Genomic DNA, 15,318 nt, shown 5'->3' on the forward strand with positions numbered 1-15,318 from the left:
GCACGAAAATGTCAGGTAGACGCTCCGACAGCTTGACGATGAACTTGGATAACGATATTCGACGAGACACACTCGTTCTCCACTTCCTCCAGGTCCTGCAACCTCGAAGCGTCGACACGACGATCATTCAGCGCCGTAGCGAAGAGGCGAGCGAGCATATACAAATGCTAGCAGGTAGCCGACAAGTCCAAGTCATTCACCACAGTTATTAAAGCTAGCAGTCATGTACGGCTTAAAGCTCACGCTGTTGTCGAAGCCTCCAAAGCTCTTAGAATGGCATCGAGCTCCATGCACTTGCCAAACAATACGTCACACTTGCGGAATCACTGACGACGCATGTAGTTCTAACGAAGCATGTAGTTATGCACCTCGTCAAACCGCGTAAACATGTGCTTGCAGACTCATAACACCAGTGTTGAACCTATTGACCATGTTAGCGACGCTCTTCATCGCATCGACCTTGGGCATCTTGTGTCAAATAGAACTTCAGAAGACCACACAGTATGACACGCTTAAAACAAACGATATACTTCTCCATATACTGCGCGGAGATCTCACGCGACCTCGTGCGAAAGTGATGGAGATCGGCCGTCTTCTAGCTTGGTACACACGCCGAAATGTGCTCTAGCCGTGGATTAAAGTGAATGAAAAAAGCATAGGCGATGTATTCATCAGCTGTTATGCATGTAAAGGCCCAACCCAACCTGCCCAGTATTCAGCTCTTGTAAAGGCTGCTAGCGGATCCATCGGGATGCAGATAGGCATGCGGCTGTGATGTGCATCTCCAAGACAGTACATTTTAAAGTAGTAAAAATGTAGGAGGTTACCATCGACAACGCTTGGTCTGGTTTCCGGGCTCTTGCGCTCTGTGTGTCATAGCCGTACCCAATACCGCCATCATTGCATTCATCTTTACTCGGAGAAATAATCTCGGGTAAAAACAAATTGTTGCCAAACTCGACACCGCTTTCTTGAGGCTTTCGGTTAAGCTCGACACCACCTCCTTGAGGTTTTCGGTCTAACTGGACATCGGCGACGCAGGCTACTCTCTTCTCCTCTTTATCATATTGGAGAAAAGCGAAATGAGGCTATTTAGTTTGTGACGCTTGATGAAACTGGTCGCCCGTGAGCTTTGCGCCACGGGATCACGCTCACAAAACCCCGGAATAGTCACAGCAGCATCCGCAATATCGTCGCTCCGGTAGACTTCCTCGCCGTCTGTCACTTTTTGATTGATGCGCTCAACAATATTAAAATCTTAGGACAGTGTTGTCGCGGCCACATCAGGGGTTTAATGAGCTATAGCGATAGGTCGGCCGCCGCCGAGAAAGTTTCTATTCTGGTCGACATCCTGCCGTGCAAGGCTGTGCGCTGTATACCAAGCTGTCGGGACCCTTTCGTGGCATCCCAGCATCCCATCACACTTTAGCAGAACCTCGATATTCACTGCATTGTTGTGCTGTAGAGTCTGCCATCTCGTCAAATTTTGAAATGACGTATTTCAGGCAAATTCCACAGAAGGCGAGGTTTAATTGGCTAAAATGTATCATTAGCTATCAACAAATCAGTGAGACCAAACTTCGCCACCCTTCATTCTGCATTTGGAAGGCCATCGGATAAACCGGACCCTGCCTAAAAAAGGCTCAGTATCCTCGACCTCCAGCTACTCTTTGCCTCTCGAAATTTCAGCTAAATTCGGCGAAAGGGCGTTTCGAGTATACTCGACTGTTAGTATTTCGGGTACAATCGAGTGTTAGCAGTTTCGGGTATAGGTATTTCGGCTATATTCCACAGACAGAGCTTTTGCGTTTACTACACATTTAGTACATGTATTCACGGCAGTCCAGCTAAGGCTAACATATCCTGGGTTTCTCCAGGGGCTGGGTCTTGAGTCCGTCCATTTGCGATAAGCTGTTTATAGGCAGCGATTCGCTCGTCGAGGGCCCCCGATTTGTGTAGAGGTCGCAGCGCACGCAATACACTACCCGCTCCCTTGGCCTTAATATATTTTTACTTTATGAGCTCAAGTGTGGCATTTTCAGCGTGGCGGCCGGCGTCGAAGACTTGATTTTTAAAATCCTCCGCCTTGGCATCGAGCACAAAACCGTCGTCGAGAAAGAGCTCCATGAAGGCGACGTGACATGGCGAGACTTGGACTTCTTGTGGCGATCACTCAATTCCCACCCACGCACCATTCATACCACGCGGACGAAAGGTAAGTTACTTGCTTTTTCCTAGCTCAGGTTTAAGATCTTGATCTGATGTGACTTGTACTTGCTCATCTTCAGTAGGCTCTTGCGCTTTATTAGGGTTGATTAGCGAAGATTCGACGATAGTCAACCGTGCAGCAAGTGCCTTGTTCGATGTGATGGTGTTGAACGACAGAGAGAAGACGGTTCAATGCTGGACAAGAGTGCTGCTTCTCTTCTTTCTCTTGAGCGGGTTGCACCGATTCTTGGCTCAGATCCACCGACCATGCGATCATGTGAGCGAGCGGAATATCAGCCGCAGCTAAATTGTCTTCAACGCGCGTGATGATTGGGGGCATTAGTGCTAGATCCTTCGTCTGCGGATTAAAACAGATGGGATACGCAGTGAGGACGCTGAGGGCCTTGATGTTAACGTTGGGTCGTTGTTGCTTTAGATCAGTACAGACACTGAGCAGAAACATCTGCAGACCCCCAAGTCGCTTCCGACTTGCATGATCTATTGCTGTGATATAAAAAAATGTGAGCAACTCGTCCGCTCCCCATCCACTCACTACACGATCCACCTTCCTGTCTTCGCGTGCCATGTTGGAGATGTAAGCGAAGGCTTTGCTGGTCTTCGTCATATCCCACGCATCGCGGTCAAAGATCCACCGGGAAGCTAGCCGGTCGTCATCGTTTGCATTCTCGGCTTCGCCGCGTCTAAAATAATGCGACATCAATGTGGAGGTAGCACCAACAGGTTCGGTTCACGTACGCATGTACGCCGTCTCCTCCGCGCTTGGTACTTGAATTGGTCTTTGTTGGTTCTTGCCTGTCTGCATTTGTAGATAACAGGGCGGTCTCAGTAGCGCAGCGGGGCGCGACACACGATGCAGATGTGGTCTCCACATTAGTGGCAGGGATCCTTGTTGTCACCACGCCTACCTGTAGGAATGTTGGATCAGCGGCAACAATATCGTGCCGTGGGTCACCTATGTCGAGGTTTATAGACTCTCCGGTAACCAGCTCGAGCAGCAGATCAAGCGGTGCCACGCACGGAGCGTCTTGAGTTGCCAGCGCCACAGCAAGAGCGTGCAAGAGACACACCAAGAAACCGTTCTTGTCCGAGATTAAGGTGAGTCCCTGTTCTTCGGAGATTTTGACGCGCAGGATTCGAAGTTACAAGGTACCATCCGCAGATACTGCCTACTGAATTGATACTGTTCAAGCATGGCGAGACGCTAGACAAACATTGCAGGAAAAGAGAAAAGAGTGGCTTGATTAATAAGGCTCCTCATTGGCTCTAATCCGTTATGTATACAACACAGCATGTGTGCATGGTGACTACCAAGACGCTGCGCTAGCGTGCCTGATGTGGCACTGCTTTGGTCGGTCGCCCGACTTGGAATACATTTAAAAGCAGCACACACGAAAGTTTGGATACCTGTCAAATAGCCATAGCTTCACATTTTTATGGTATGAAGTCGCCGTATTACGTGCAAACTTACCTTTGTTACCATCGTTCGTGGCAAGATAGAGGCCGAAGCGACCCATTGTCGCAGCTAACCGTTTGCCGGAGGTGTCCAGGCGGATGCTTGCGTGGACAAAGTCCATACTAACATCCTTCTCCTCCAGCATCCGCTTAAATGCGACAATCGCGATGGTGCACGCCTTCTGCGTGTTCGTAGGCACGAAAGCGGCTACCGTCTTACCGCGCACCAGCCGCCTAGGCGTACAATTACAATAGACAGCCCAGTGGACGCTGTATTTCTATGGAACGAGTAGGCGCTCTATTGTAGTGCGTTTACTAAAACCAGAAGAAAATTAAAGCAGATATTCATTAAAGTTTAAACGTCCATGCCATCCACCTTCAACGCAAAGTAGAAGCCAAGTCGAGCAATCCAAACCGTTCTCGAAGCATCAGCAAGGGTGTATGTATACGTAGATATGACCTTGCACTCATCATCGGGTGTTTTTACCTGAATGTTGCAATTATGCAGTCGAGATGCGGCGAAACGTTCAAGCTCGCTTCCGTCCTTATCTCTGTTACGAATTGAGTTTACGTAGTCGTCGTCAAACAACCCTTCCAGCTCACCCAGTTCATGCATGTAGCTCGTCCGGACACTGGCGTAATCAGCTACAGTACTCGCTAGTGAGTGCCGTAGACAGCAAAACAGGCTTGAACTGCAGTCTTCTGGCAGATACCAAGCTGGTGGTTGGAGACATATCTCCTCTCTGTCGCTGTCTTTCACCGTCGATCAGGTGCTGATAGCGGAAATGCCACTGATTCATGTCGATGCTTGAAAAGAGGAGCTCCTTCAGCGGAGGATGTAGATCCTCTTTGTCGAACTCAGAACTTGGCACAAGGCCGCACACCCTAAAAGTCTTCTTGATCTCGCCCGGTTCCTTGGTAGATATCCAGTCCAGCACCCACTGGGACACTACACAGTAGTGTGGTTATTTTGGGTTTCCTGCTTTTGTTTGAAGGCTCTTGTCGTCTAGTGCTCGACCGATGTACTCGTCTAACTTGTTAGTGTACTAAGTCTGAAAACTACGGTTGACCGCGACATCCAGGGCTGCAGCAGATTGGTTAAATTCGGTGGCACCAGTAAAACGAAGATGTTGTAGCTCTGTAGTAGCTTCTCGTTAAACAGCGTAGCGTGACAAGCGTAAACTGGTTGTCGATAAAACTGTGTTTCCTTTCTTTTGCAAATAACTGCTTTGGCGTGATCGAGAAGAATTGTGTCATTCCACATTCCAGTGGGGTTGACATCAACAAGAACGCCCTCTGGGACAACTGGTTTTCTTTTAAGTTTTGAGAAGAGGACATGTGGCGCCAGAAACTTTCCCTCACCAGTAATTGCGAACGTGGCAGTAAATCGTTTGTGGCTGCTGCCGCCTTTTCGACGAAGGACTTATCTGGTACCTCGAGTAGTAATTGTGTGTTTTGGCTCTGTTTCAAAATACCTCGGGACTTGATTCATGTTTATAATATTTTGTGGCTGAATGTTGTGTTTTCTGATAATTTTCTGTGCGTTTAAAATAAACTCCAGACATACTTTTTTCGCGTCGCTTGGAAGCGTCCTTGTTGTGGTATGCCGCCGTGACACGAGATTGTACCTCTGCTTAAAGCGGTCGAGCCACCCCGAAGAAGCGGCAAAAGGCTGACGTTGCGCGTCTCCATCGCTGCTCATGGAGCGATAGATATTCAGTGCATGAAGTCGAATGTATTTGTCTTTGACCAGCAAACCCCTTGTATTTCGGCTGGCTATCCAGCCGTGAAGCTGCTTCTCTAGGTCGTGGTGCTCTGCTTTACGCCCAGCTCCGGACATTCGGCATGCCAGGCGTGTGCCGACTTGGCGGTCTTTCGATACTTGCTGTAGTTTGTCGAGGTTTTTGACCCAGTCGCGTACCATGGACGGCGAAAATTTGTACTTTTTTTTAGAAAGCGCGTGGTATCCGCAACCGTTTTTATTAGGCTTGTACTCACGAGCGACGTTGAATTTGAACTGAAGACTGTAGCTGGCGCGTTTTTTTTTTCGGCCAACATTGTGGACCGTTGTAGGAGAAGGTCTTTTGGAGAATGGCGATGGAAGTTACGAGCGGTCAAGCTTGGTTTTAGGGTAGCAAGAAAGACTGTAAAGAGGCTGCTAAGAATGGTTGGCGCTGGCGCTTTTCCCGCAACACCTGGTTACATTTTAGGGGTTCGTTCTATTAAACCATGCGTTCAAATTGAGGGCACTTCGCGCCAATGAAAATATATGCTCTCGTTTTCAGCGCCTAGGCGGCTGGTGCGCGGTAAGACGGTAGGCTCACCAGATCTCTCTGCCTTTCTTAGCTGTTTGAACAGTGTGGGGATTTATTATTATCGCGTAAACTGGATTCCTAGTTTATGATCGCCTAGATGTCTGAACTGCAGAAATACATAGCAAATATATTTTTAAACTGACTATTGTAAAGGCATATACATTTCGTCACTGGTTCCGACAAATTTTATTAATTATCGAAATGTGTCGAAGCCTAAAGCCCCTACACCAAATAATATTAGCTGGAACAGATTGTTCTAGATTTATCATGGGATAATATTCCTAATACCTTTCCTATCAAACACGGAAAGACAAGTACAGTTAAGTATATTCATCATTATCCCAGAATGGGTGAATGCTGGTCCAGACGACATCCAAGTTTTGCACAAGATCGAAGAAACTTAGTGGGGGAAACAACTGCATAAAGTCCCAAGTTCCTATTGAAATTCAAACAAAAAAACGTCTATTAAGTAAGACTTGGCTTCCCGGGCAACGCACGGCATCAGGTCTAATTACTCTATTCGACAAATTACTCGCTACTTTAGCGCAAAGATACCGTTTTACCATCATCCATTGGCGAAGAACATGTTGGTAGTAGCCGCATAAAGTCCAGAGCTGTTCCGTGCGAAAGCGCAGCTTATAATTAAAGCTTTGTTTTAAAAAATTTAATTACAATAACGGCCGCTCTGTAGAACTTCTACGTCAACAGTGAAAAGCATCTCGCCACGTCACCCTTGCTCCTATTGGTTGAAATCCAATCCATTTGCATTCACTATGCCACAGAGCCACGTGTCGGCCGTTGCAATAGTTGCTCGTTCCGATACAGTATCCTCGCCGCATTCCGCATTCGGCATCAATAGGAAACAAGACCATCACTCTTTCCTCCGAAAGTATGAAGACTGTGAGGTTGCTACTGCTCTCGCTATTGGGCGCCGGCCTGCTGGCCACCTCGATGGTGGAGGCCATCGTGGCCGGCGTGGACTTTGGTGGTGAGTTCTTCAAGGTGGCGCTCGTCAAGCCCGGTACACCTTTCGAGATCGTCACTAACGTACACAGCAAGCGCAAAACCGAGACGATGGTTGCTTTTGACGGTGATGAGCGTCTCTACGGCGCTGATGCTGCCACTGTGGGTGTGCGTAGGCCACAGACAGCGTACGCACAGATCCGCCGCCTACTAGGCACGACACTGAGCGACCCACAGGTCTCTTCCTTACTGGACGAGGAGCACTTCCCTTATGAGCTCATTCAGAACGCCACTCGCGGTGGCACTATCTCGCTAAAGCACGGCAAGGAGCAGACTTATCATGCCGAGGAGCTAGTGGCCATGGTCTTCACTCACGCGCGTCAGATCACCGACACGTTCGCGGAGGCGCCTGTTAAGGACTGGGTGCTTACAGTGCCTACTTTCTTCTCGCAGGCGCAGCGTCAGGCAATGCTTGATGCCGCCGAGATCTCGGGAGTTCGTGTCCTGTCTCTGATTAATGAGAACACGGCTGCGGCTCTGCAACTGGCTGTACACGCAAGCTATGACCCTGAGGACAAGCCCAAGAAGATTTTGTTCTTTAATATGGGATCCACTTCATTGCAAGTGAGTATTGCCGAGTTCTCTAGTCAAGTGGTGCCCGATGGCTTTAAGAAGAACAAGACGATCTCGACCTTCCAGACGATCAGCAATGCGTGGGATGAGTCTCTGGGTGGTGCCAAGTTCGACTTGCGTCTGGCTGAGCACCTGGCCAAGGAGTTTAGTGACAAAATCGGTGAAGATATCCGTAAAGTCGCCCGTCCGATGGCCAAGATCCGCGCTCTAGCCAAGAAGACCAAGACGGTTCTCTCGGCCAATGAGGAGATCCCCGTGGTCATGCAAAGTTTGTACAACGACATTGACTTCTTCACGTCCATGACTCGATCCAAGCTCGAGGAGCTCTCTTCGGACCTGTTCGAACGCACTTTGAAGCCTGTGGAGGTGGCTCTGGAGAAGGCTGGCCTGACTGCTGCCGATATCGACGAGGTTGAGATCATCGGTGGCGGTGTGCGTATGCCCAAGATCCAGCAGCAGCTCTCCGAGTTCTTTGACGGCAAGGATCTGGGTGTGCACCTCAATGGAGACGAGGCTATGGCTCTGGGTGCCGCGTTCCGTGCAGCTAACTTGAGTAATTCCTTCCGAGTGCGTCAAGTGGGGATGACGGACATTGCGTCATACCCGATCGGTGTGCGTCTCGTCGACTTGTCGGCTACAGAGTCCTCGGACAGCAACAACGATGATGAGGTGGAGACCAAGCAGTGGATGAAGCGAGCGGCGCTGTTCTCCGAGTCGCACCGTCTTGGTCTTCGTAAGTCCGTGTCGTTCTCGCACTCCACTGACATTTCGTGTACCTTCCGCTACGACAAGCCGTCGATGCTGCCGGCGGGTGTGAGTGTCCAGATCGCCAAGTGGAACGTCACAGGCGTGGAGAAGTTTGCTGCTCGCATGGCTGACAAGAAGTTGGGCGAGCCGAAGGTGACGCTCTCGTTTGAGCTGGACAGCAATGGTATTGCTCAGATTGCGAAGGCGGAGGCCACGCTGGAAGAGGAGGTTGAAGTGGAAGTGGTCGTGAAGAAGGACAAGAAGAGTAAGAAGACGAAGAAGGACGAGAGTGCTGACAGTAGCGCGGCTGGCGACGAGGAGGAAGCCGAGGAGAAGCCCGAGACGAGGATGGAGAAGCAGGTCGAGACGCATCGTGAGAAGTTGACGGTCGTGCGAGCCCACGAGACGCGTGAGCCGGAAAAGGACACGAGTGTGATGCCTATGAGCGAGACGGTCAAGAAGGAGTCGATGCGGATGCTGAACGAGATGGAGAAGGCCGACAACAAACGTCGCGCCGACTTGGAGGCCAAGAACAGCCTCGAGACGTTCATCTACAAGGCGCACGACGCGCTGTCCGCCCAGGAGAGCGACATGAAGCTGGTTACGGTGCCCGAGCAGATTGAGTCGCTCAAGACGAAACTGGACGAGACGGAGGAGTGGCTGTACGATGACGGCGACAAGGTGGGGGCTGCTGAGTACAAGAAGAAGATGGACGCGTTGGACTCGGACCTCAGCGCCATCCTCTTCCGAGTGGCGGAGATGAAGGAGCTGCCGATCGCCATCAACACTGCGCAGGAGTACGCCTTCAGCACGCGGGAGCTCATGAACGAGTGGAGCACGAGCAAGCCGCAGGTGACGGATGACGAGCGTAGTGACGTCGTAGAGAAGCTTGGCGAACTGGAAGCGTGGCTGACGGAGTCCGAGACGTCGCAGAAGGCTGCACCCAAGCACGAGAAGCCGGTGGTGACGTCGGCGGATGTCGCCAAGAAGGTCCAGGGAGTGAAGAAGTTTGTCGCTGTCCTAGCCAAGCGACCGAAGCCGCAACCAGTCAAGATCGACAAGAACGACACCGAAGAGGAAGAGTCCAAGGGTGACGCTAAGACTGAGCAAGAGACCTCGAAAGATGTCGACACGGAGACTGAATCCGAGGTCAAGGAGACAGAGGAGAAGGAATCGATTGACGAGAAGGATGAATTGTAGAAAAGACACAGCAAGGAGCTTATCAAACTAAAGAATCTTCACCCCTTGCATCCAGAAATTACTACTCTTCTACCGGTATGATACCTGTCGGTGCTTGATCCTGCTGGCCTTGCTGAGTACCAGTAAACGCATTACCGTTTTCCACTCGAAACGTTCTTTTGGTAATCGGCACGAAACCTTCCAGGAAGCGCGTGTATAAGGCCACCACTTCATTCGGATCTAGTCCAAGCCACAAGACGAACGGTGCCGCCTTCACCACGTCTTCCAGCTCCTCCGCATGTCCCAATTTGCGGTATCTCCGTAGTAATACCCCTTTACCCTGTGGTTTGAATTGCACATACATCGTGCCTTGTCCATTCTCCACTGGACACTGGTAATACCGGTTTACACGCTGACGATCTACTTTGCAATGCAAAGATGTCATCTTGTAGAAAACGTCTTCACGTTTTGGATGAAATTTTTTATCTAGCACCACCTTGCAGTACAGCTCGTACAGTGCGAAGGGACCAGCGTTCGGTATGAAGTTCATATTGTCCTCGTTGGCAATGGGGCGAGTGAAGGTATCGACAAACTGTGCAATAATTGTCGCAACTGGTCGGTGCGGTGCAGACACACGACGAATAGGTGGGGTGATGGCAGAAACGGGATCGACGAGAGGAGATGCAGGCGATGGGGGAGTAACAGCGTCGTCATCCGTCTCTAGCCTCCTCCTCTTGGGACTTGGTGGTGATATGACTGTATCCATTTCATCATCATTTACTGACATGATCGGTCTGATAATACTGGTAGTCGCGGTATTTGCATTGCTCGTGGTGTAGCCATCTTCGTGTATTACCACCGTGTAGTGTTGGCCATTGGGCAACGTCGAGGACACCGGCACCATGTCGCCGTCAGCGTCTCGTAATAGGAACTCTGTCTCTCGTGGCAGACGCAGCTGTATACGTATTGCCTTCTCCACTTGGGTATCCGATGTACCCATGTACCAGCAGATTCGACGTGCAGCGCCACCACCTTCCACCGCAACGTACACATTTATCTTCATGACTGCAAAATGGCGACACAAGAAAAGATGGTGTGCTACACATAATGAATTGTTGCTGTTGTTTAGAACAACATGGCTACATTCTTACAACTCGCACTCCATGGCCTTCAGATAGGCAGCCCAGGACGCTTTCTGCGCTCGTCTTCTAGTGGAACGAGCAGATTGCATGTCCTCAAAGTCGCATGCGTCCAAGTTGAGGCGGGAGCTGTCGCGTGACCGCAGCCATGCGTCCTCCATCTTCTCGGACTTTAACGGGACGATGTAGCTCTTGTCATTCTCCTTTAGAAGCAGCTGCTGTCGCTGCCTGGAAGATGCGTTGAGAGAGTTCACGTAGTTGGTATTAATAGTGCGTACACTTTCGATATTCGAGCGCTCGTTTCTCGAACCGACGTAGTCCATCGAGGACTCGGCGAGTGATGATGGAGACTGTTGCAAGGACAATGCTCCAAGCACCGGGACAGGGGAACCTGGTACGCGTGAGCGCTTCACTTCTGGCCTGGAGGTTGGCGAGACGCGCATTCGGTTCCGCTTGGATCTGCGGTTAGATTCAGAGAGACTAATCTTCCTCACACGAGTCCGTAGGCGCCCTGCGCTACTATTAATAGTTCGAGCTACTGTCACCTCGTGTAGAGTGCTGGAAGAGGATAGTGGGTCGATGGGTTTAGTTGATCTAGAGACACTGCGCCTCATTGCAGGCTTTGTGATGCTCACAGGACGCCGTTGCAGGCGAGTCCCTACTTGTCTTGGACCTGGCTTTACTACAACACTGACTTGTCTTGGACTTACTCCATACACTGCGGCAATGTCTGCTGGAACAGGCTTAAGTGCGGATTCCTCAACGACATTCGCCTCGGGAGGCGCGATAGCTTTAATGGCTGTAGCGACAGTAGGTGACGTGGGTGTGGGTGGTCGTTTACGAGCTTCCTCGACCACATCTGTGTCAAAGAACGAATCAATAGACGGAGCTTTTGACGACGTTAAGGTGCTCGAAGGAGTGCAGCAGTTCATCTTGACGCCCTTATTTCCCTTGTTCTTCCCTTGGGATTCCATACACATGCGTAAAGCCTCTGTCCACTGCAGATACTCCTTTGCGTCTCTAGCACGACAGGTGAGAGTCCGACGACGCCCAGATGGACCAACACTCCCGTACACGATGCTAAACTCAAATCGGGTGCTTAGTAAACCGTCTTCCCCCCAAATAAACTCGACGGGATCTCGAATACTTTCCAACTCGATCTTCTCTCGACGTGCATAGCCCATGAGCGATCGATGACAACAAACAAGCGTGTAGTGATGCGTCTCGTTCGGCTGAGCCATCGTAGTCACCGTATCGACATCATTATCGTCCGAGTCATCCGAGTCGTCGTCACAATCATCAAAATGCGCTTCATCTTCGTCTAAACTACTAGTTGTAGTGACCATCAATTGGAGAGCTGCTGGCTTCCACAGTAATTTGCACGAGCGAACACGGAGACTCCCTGTACACAAAACCTCCTGTCGCACCACTCGCCTGTTCTCCGTACTCTTCGGGCGGTCCCTTGATGCAACACATCGAATGACTTTGCTCTTACTGTTCGAGCTCATGCTGCTTACAGAAGCGAATCGGTTTGGCGAACGACCCCGAAAATCGGGCAGATGTGAGGCGGCAAATTCAGTAATAACGGCCGAAAAAGACTCCCGAGACTCTCGCGATGGAGCAGTTATTAGCTCGAAACAGCCACGGACGTTGCAAATCCCAAGCACGTAACGGGATCCATCAAATGCACCCTTCAAGCTGACGGGGGGGGGGTCCATGGCCCACGAGCGACTTGTCCAGTTCAGTGATCATAGACTAATGTAACGCACACTGAAGCATAACGGACACCTTCGGAGACTTTCGGACGGGCTCGCGATGATGAAATATCCCATATATTACACACTCGACCTCGCCAGGCCTCCTTCAGGGCTTTGTATCGAAGTCGTCGCCGTTACTACTGAGACGCTCAGTGGAAAGATGCTGGATCGACACCCAAGTCGAGCATTTAGACTGGTGGCTTGTTGCATCCCACGGAAATCGCCCCGCAACTTACTGGATTGTTCAATGGCTTTCGATGCCATCTTTAGTTAGTACTTGGTCACACCGAGCCATATGAAAATATTGTTATAAAGCAACGTTGTAGAGCATAAGCTTATCATTTTCGCTTTCGCAGGCGTAAATCCAGAGCTTTTTTGGGCGCCAGCACGGCATTGTGCTACCACCACCATATAAAATTTAGTCGGCTATTTTGCTGACCCTATTATTCAGTCAAAGGGCCTTTATCCCGTCAGTCACAGAGCTGGTCCTTTACATGTTGAAAAAAAAAAACTGTCAGTGAAAGCCTAAAAACAAAGACAACGAAAGTGACGATCGAGCCGTCTCATTTATAGAAACAATACTTCCAAGTAAGGATTACATGTAGTTCCGACAAAATAAACTGTCGAAGATCCAATACTATATTGGTACTACAGAACAAAGTAATGAAGTATTAATAAGTATCTCGGAAGGTATGTAGAGTGGGTTCTCTGTCTAATTTTCTCTCAATACCATATCTCAAGCTCGTCAGGTACAGTAAAATGCATCCATTTTCACGGCAAAGCGGATTCTATTCTATCAAGGGCCACTTTACTTGTCCGTGTTAAGCGCAACTTGCAGGATCTGCTATTCTTCGCAATTACCTAGAGCCACTTCTTGTAGAACTTAAAGTACGTAATCGTTCCCGTGGCAATTGTCGACACGACGCCCCACCAGATCATGTATCCGTGCTCTAACTGCAGCTCTGGCATATTCACGAAGTTCATACCATACAGACCAGTTAGGAACTGCGCCGGTAGGAATACAGTTGCCACAAGTGTCAATGTGTAGCTCACTTCGTTCTGTTGGGCATGTCGTGCATTATGGTAGTCGTTCACTAGGCTCTGACATCGATCCAGAAGTCGGTCGCAAGTCTCGTCGATAACAGTCACGTGATCTTGCACGTCTCGAAAGTACCGCAATGTCTCGCCTTCAAAGTCGCTTGATTCTATGAGTTGCGTGATCATTTCACGCAGTGGTTTGCACAATAGCTTCAATCCCTTAATTTCCTTGGAGCATTGCGCTAGACGATCGACTTTAAAGTTACGTGGATCGTGACGTAGAAGTCGAGACAACATGGCAACTTTGGCTCCATGCGTGTGTGCGATAGGTGACAGTTCGTCCACACACACGTCCACTATGGAATAGACCAAGAACGCTGTTCCGCTGTGGCGAACCTTAGAGTATGACGTGTGTAGTCGCTGCTTTAACGTCGGCCACAACGTGCTCGCCGACTCTTGCACACTTATAACCACGTTCTCCATTATATACAAACTCAATTGTTCCGGTGGAGCCATGATACGTCCCATGGCCAAGTCGTCGAGTCTTTTTTCCAGCTCAGCCTTACTCATACTTTCAAACGGTGAGACCTTGTTATCTCGAACATACAATGAAAAGCGATACATGCTCTGATACTCCAAGGCCTTTTCTAGATCACGCGCGTGGATTGTTTGAAGGATCAACGAAGAGTGTTCGTCGTAATGTTCGTACTTTGGTCGTTCCAGATCGGAATCCAGCGTATCCTCGACTGCGAGTGGATGCAGTCGGTACCGTACCGCCAGCCTCCTCATCATCAAAGGGTCTGCTCCCTCTACATTAATCCATCGGACACTCGCCCAATTGGGTCTTTTCGAGTACAAAAACTTCTCCACCCCTTCAATCGGATACGCACTTCTGATTCGATCAGGTGAGTACTCGATTGATCCCAGTCGCGCAACTGGGACGTCGGAGCCGTACATCTTACGGTACTCTCGGTTTAAAGGCTGGACGAAGTCCGGGCTAAAGAGCTGTGCTAACTTGATCTCCTGAATTGCATACAGAAACTCCTCGTACGTGATTCCTCCGCTCTTATCGTCGTCTACTTGGCCGATAAAGGCCATGAACTCGCTCTCGTTCTCACACGAGATACCCATAGCTTGTAGACCCCGTCGAAACCCGTCGTACGACACCATCCCGTGCTCTGCAATTACGATTAAATTAGTAAAAAGCTGCGATAAGTCTCCGCCTCTTACCATTGGGTTGGAAGAGCGAGAAGAGCTTCGTTAGTTTGGCTGTGGTGAGGTCGTAGTGTGGGTCCATGAGGTCCCATTGCTCCGTCTCCTCGGCAACCCCCGGACCCTCCGACCAGTCCAAAGGGTGCGAGTCTCTCGCTCTGGATACGAGACTTAAGAGGTCCTTCCCGTGTAGTGTCGGCAGCTCTGGTGACGGTTTGTCGGGTGTTAACGAGGTGAGCGAGCGACATGCGAGGCGGTTCCAGAGCGGAAAGGAGCTAGAGGACGGGCGTTGACTGCTACGGGTTATTGAGGACTTGAATATATTGGGAGGACCGTGGGGGGAGCGCGCACTGACACGGCGCAACAACGACAACATGTTGCGGGTAAACTTCTCTGTCGTAAGATATGCAATCATGCAGGATATGCAAGAGGGTGGGGTAAAGATCTAAGGTCGGATGACACGTATGTTGCGGCTTGAAGGAATTATGTTGCGCCTTTCCCACAAAGTTGCGACAGCAAATGCCCCTTTAGCTTTCACTTGTTTCGCTGTCGTAAGTCCATTACATCGCACGACGATGTTTATGTTTGATAAACATTGAAAATATTCTATCTCTGTGTATCATACGCTTACCTCATGAGTTATTAATACCAAGC

The 15,318-nt window shown here is 49.9% G+C and overlaps 4 protein-coding genes across 4 annotated transcripts; 1 reads left to right on the forward strand and 3 right to left on the reverse strand.

The window, feature by feature from the left end:
• Window positions 1-4,719: 4,719 nt before the first annotated feature.
• Window positions 4,720-5,521, reverse strand: PITG_15770 (uncharacterized protein; the record flags this gene model as incomplete). Its single annotated transcript, XM_002897982.1, has 3 exons — window positions 4,720-4,740; window positions 4,796-4,986; window positions 5,116-5,521. 3 exons carry the CDS (start codon window positions 5,519-5,521, stop codon window positions 4,720-4,722), a joined length of 618 nt encoding a protein of 205 aa, XP_002898028.1.
• Window positions 5,522-6,854: 1,333 nt separating this feature from the next.
• On the forward strand, window positions 6,855-9,597 carry PITG_15771 (hsp70-like protein; the record flags this gene model as incomplete). Its single annotated transcript, XM_002897983.1, has 1 exon — window positions 6,855-9,597. One exon carries the CDS (start codon window positions 6,888-6,890, stop codon window positions 9,537-9,539), a length of 2,652 nt encoding a protein of 883 aa, XP_002898029.1.
• A 3-nt stretch (window positions 9,598-9,600) lies between these two features.
• On the reverse strand, window positions 9,601-10,581 carry PITG_15772 (uncharacterized protein; the record flags this gene model as incomplete). The annotated part of the gene is made up of 3 exons (XM_002897984.1): window positions 9,601-9,603; window positions 9,685-10,274; window positions 10,323-10,581. The coding sequence occupies 3 exons, from the start codon at window positions 10,579-10,581 to the stop codon at window positions 9,601-9,603; spliced, it is 852 nt and encodes a 283-aa protein (XP_002898030.1).
• A 2,694-nt stretch (window positions 10,582-13,275) lies between these two features.
• On the reverse strand, window positions 13,276-15,300 carry PITG_15773 (CorA Metal Ion Transporter (MIT) Family; the record flags this gene model as incomplete). Its single annotated transcript, XM_002897985.1, has 3 exons — window positions 13,276-14,630; window positions 14,683-14,939; window positions 15,296-15,300. 3 exons carry the CDS (start codon window positions 15,298-15,300, stop codon window positions 13,276-13,278), a joined length of 1,617 nt encoding a protein of 538 aa, XP_002898031.1.
• Window positions 15,301-15,318: the final 18 nt, after the last annotated feature.

This window comes from Phytophthora infestans, genomic scaffold, assembly GCF_000142945.1.
Source record: "Phytophthora infestans T30-4 supercont1.40 genomic scaffold, whole genome shotgun sequence".
Lineage (NCBI taxonomy): Eukaryota > Oomycota > Peronosporomycetes > Peronosporales > Peronosporaceae > Phytophthora > Phytophthora infestans.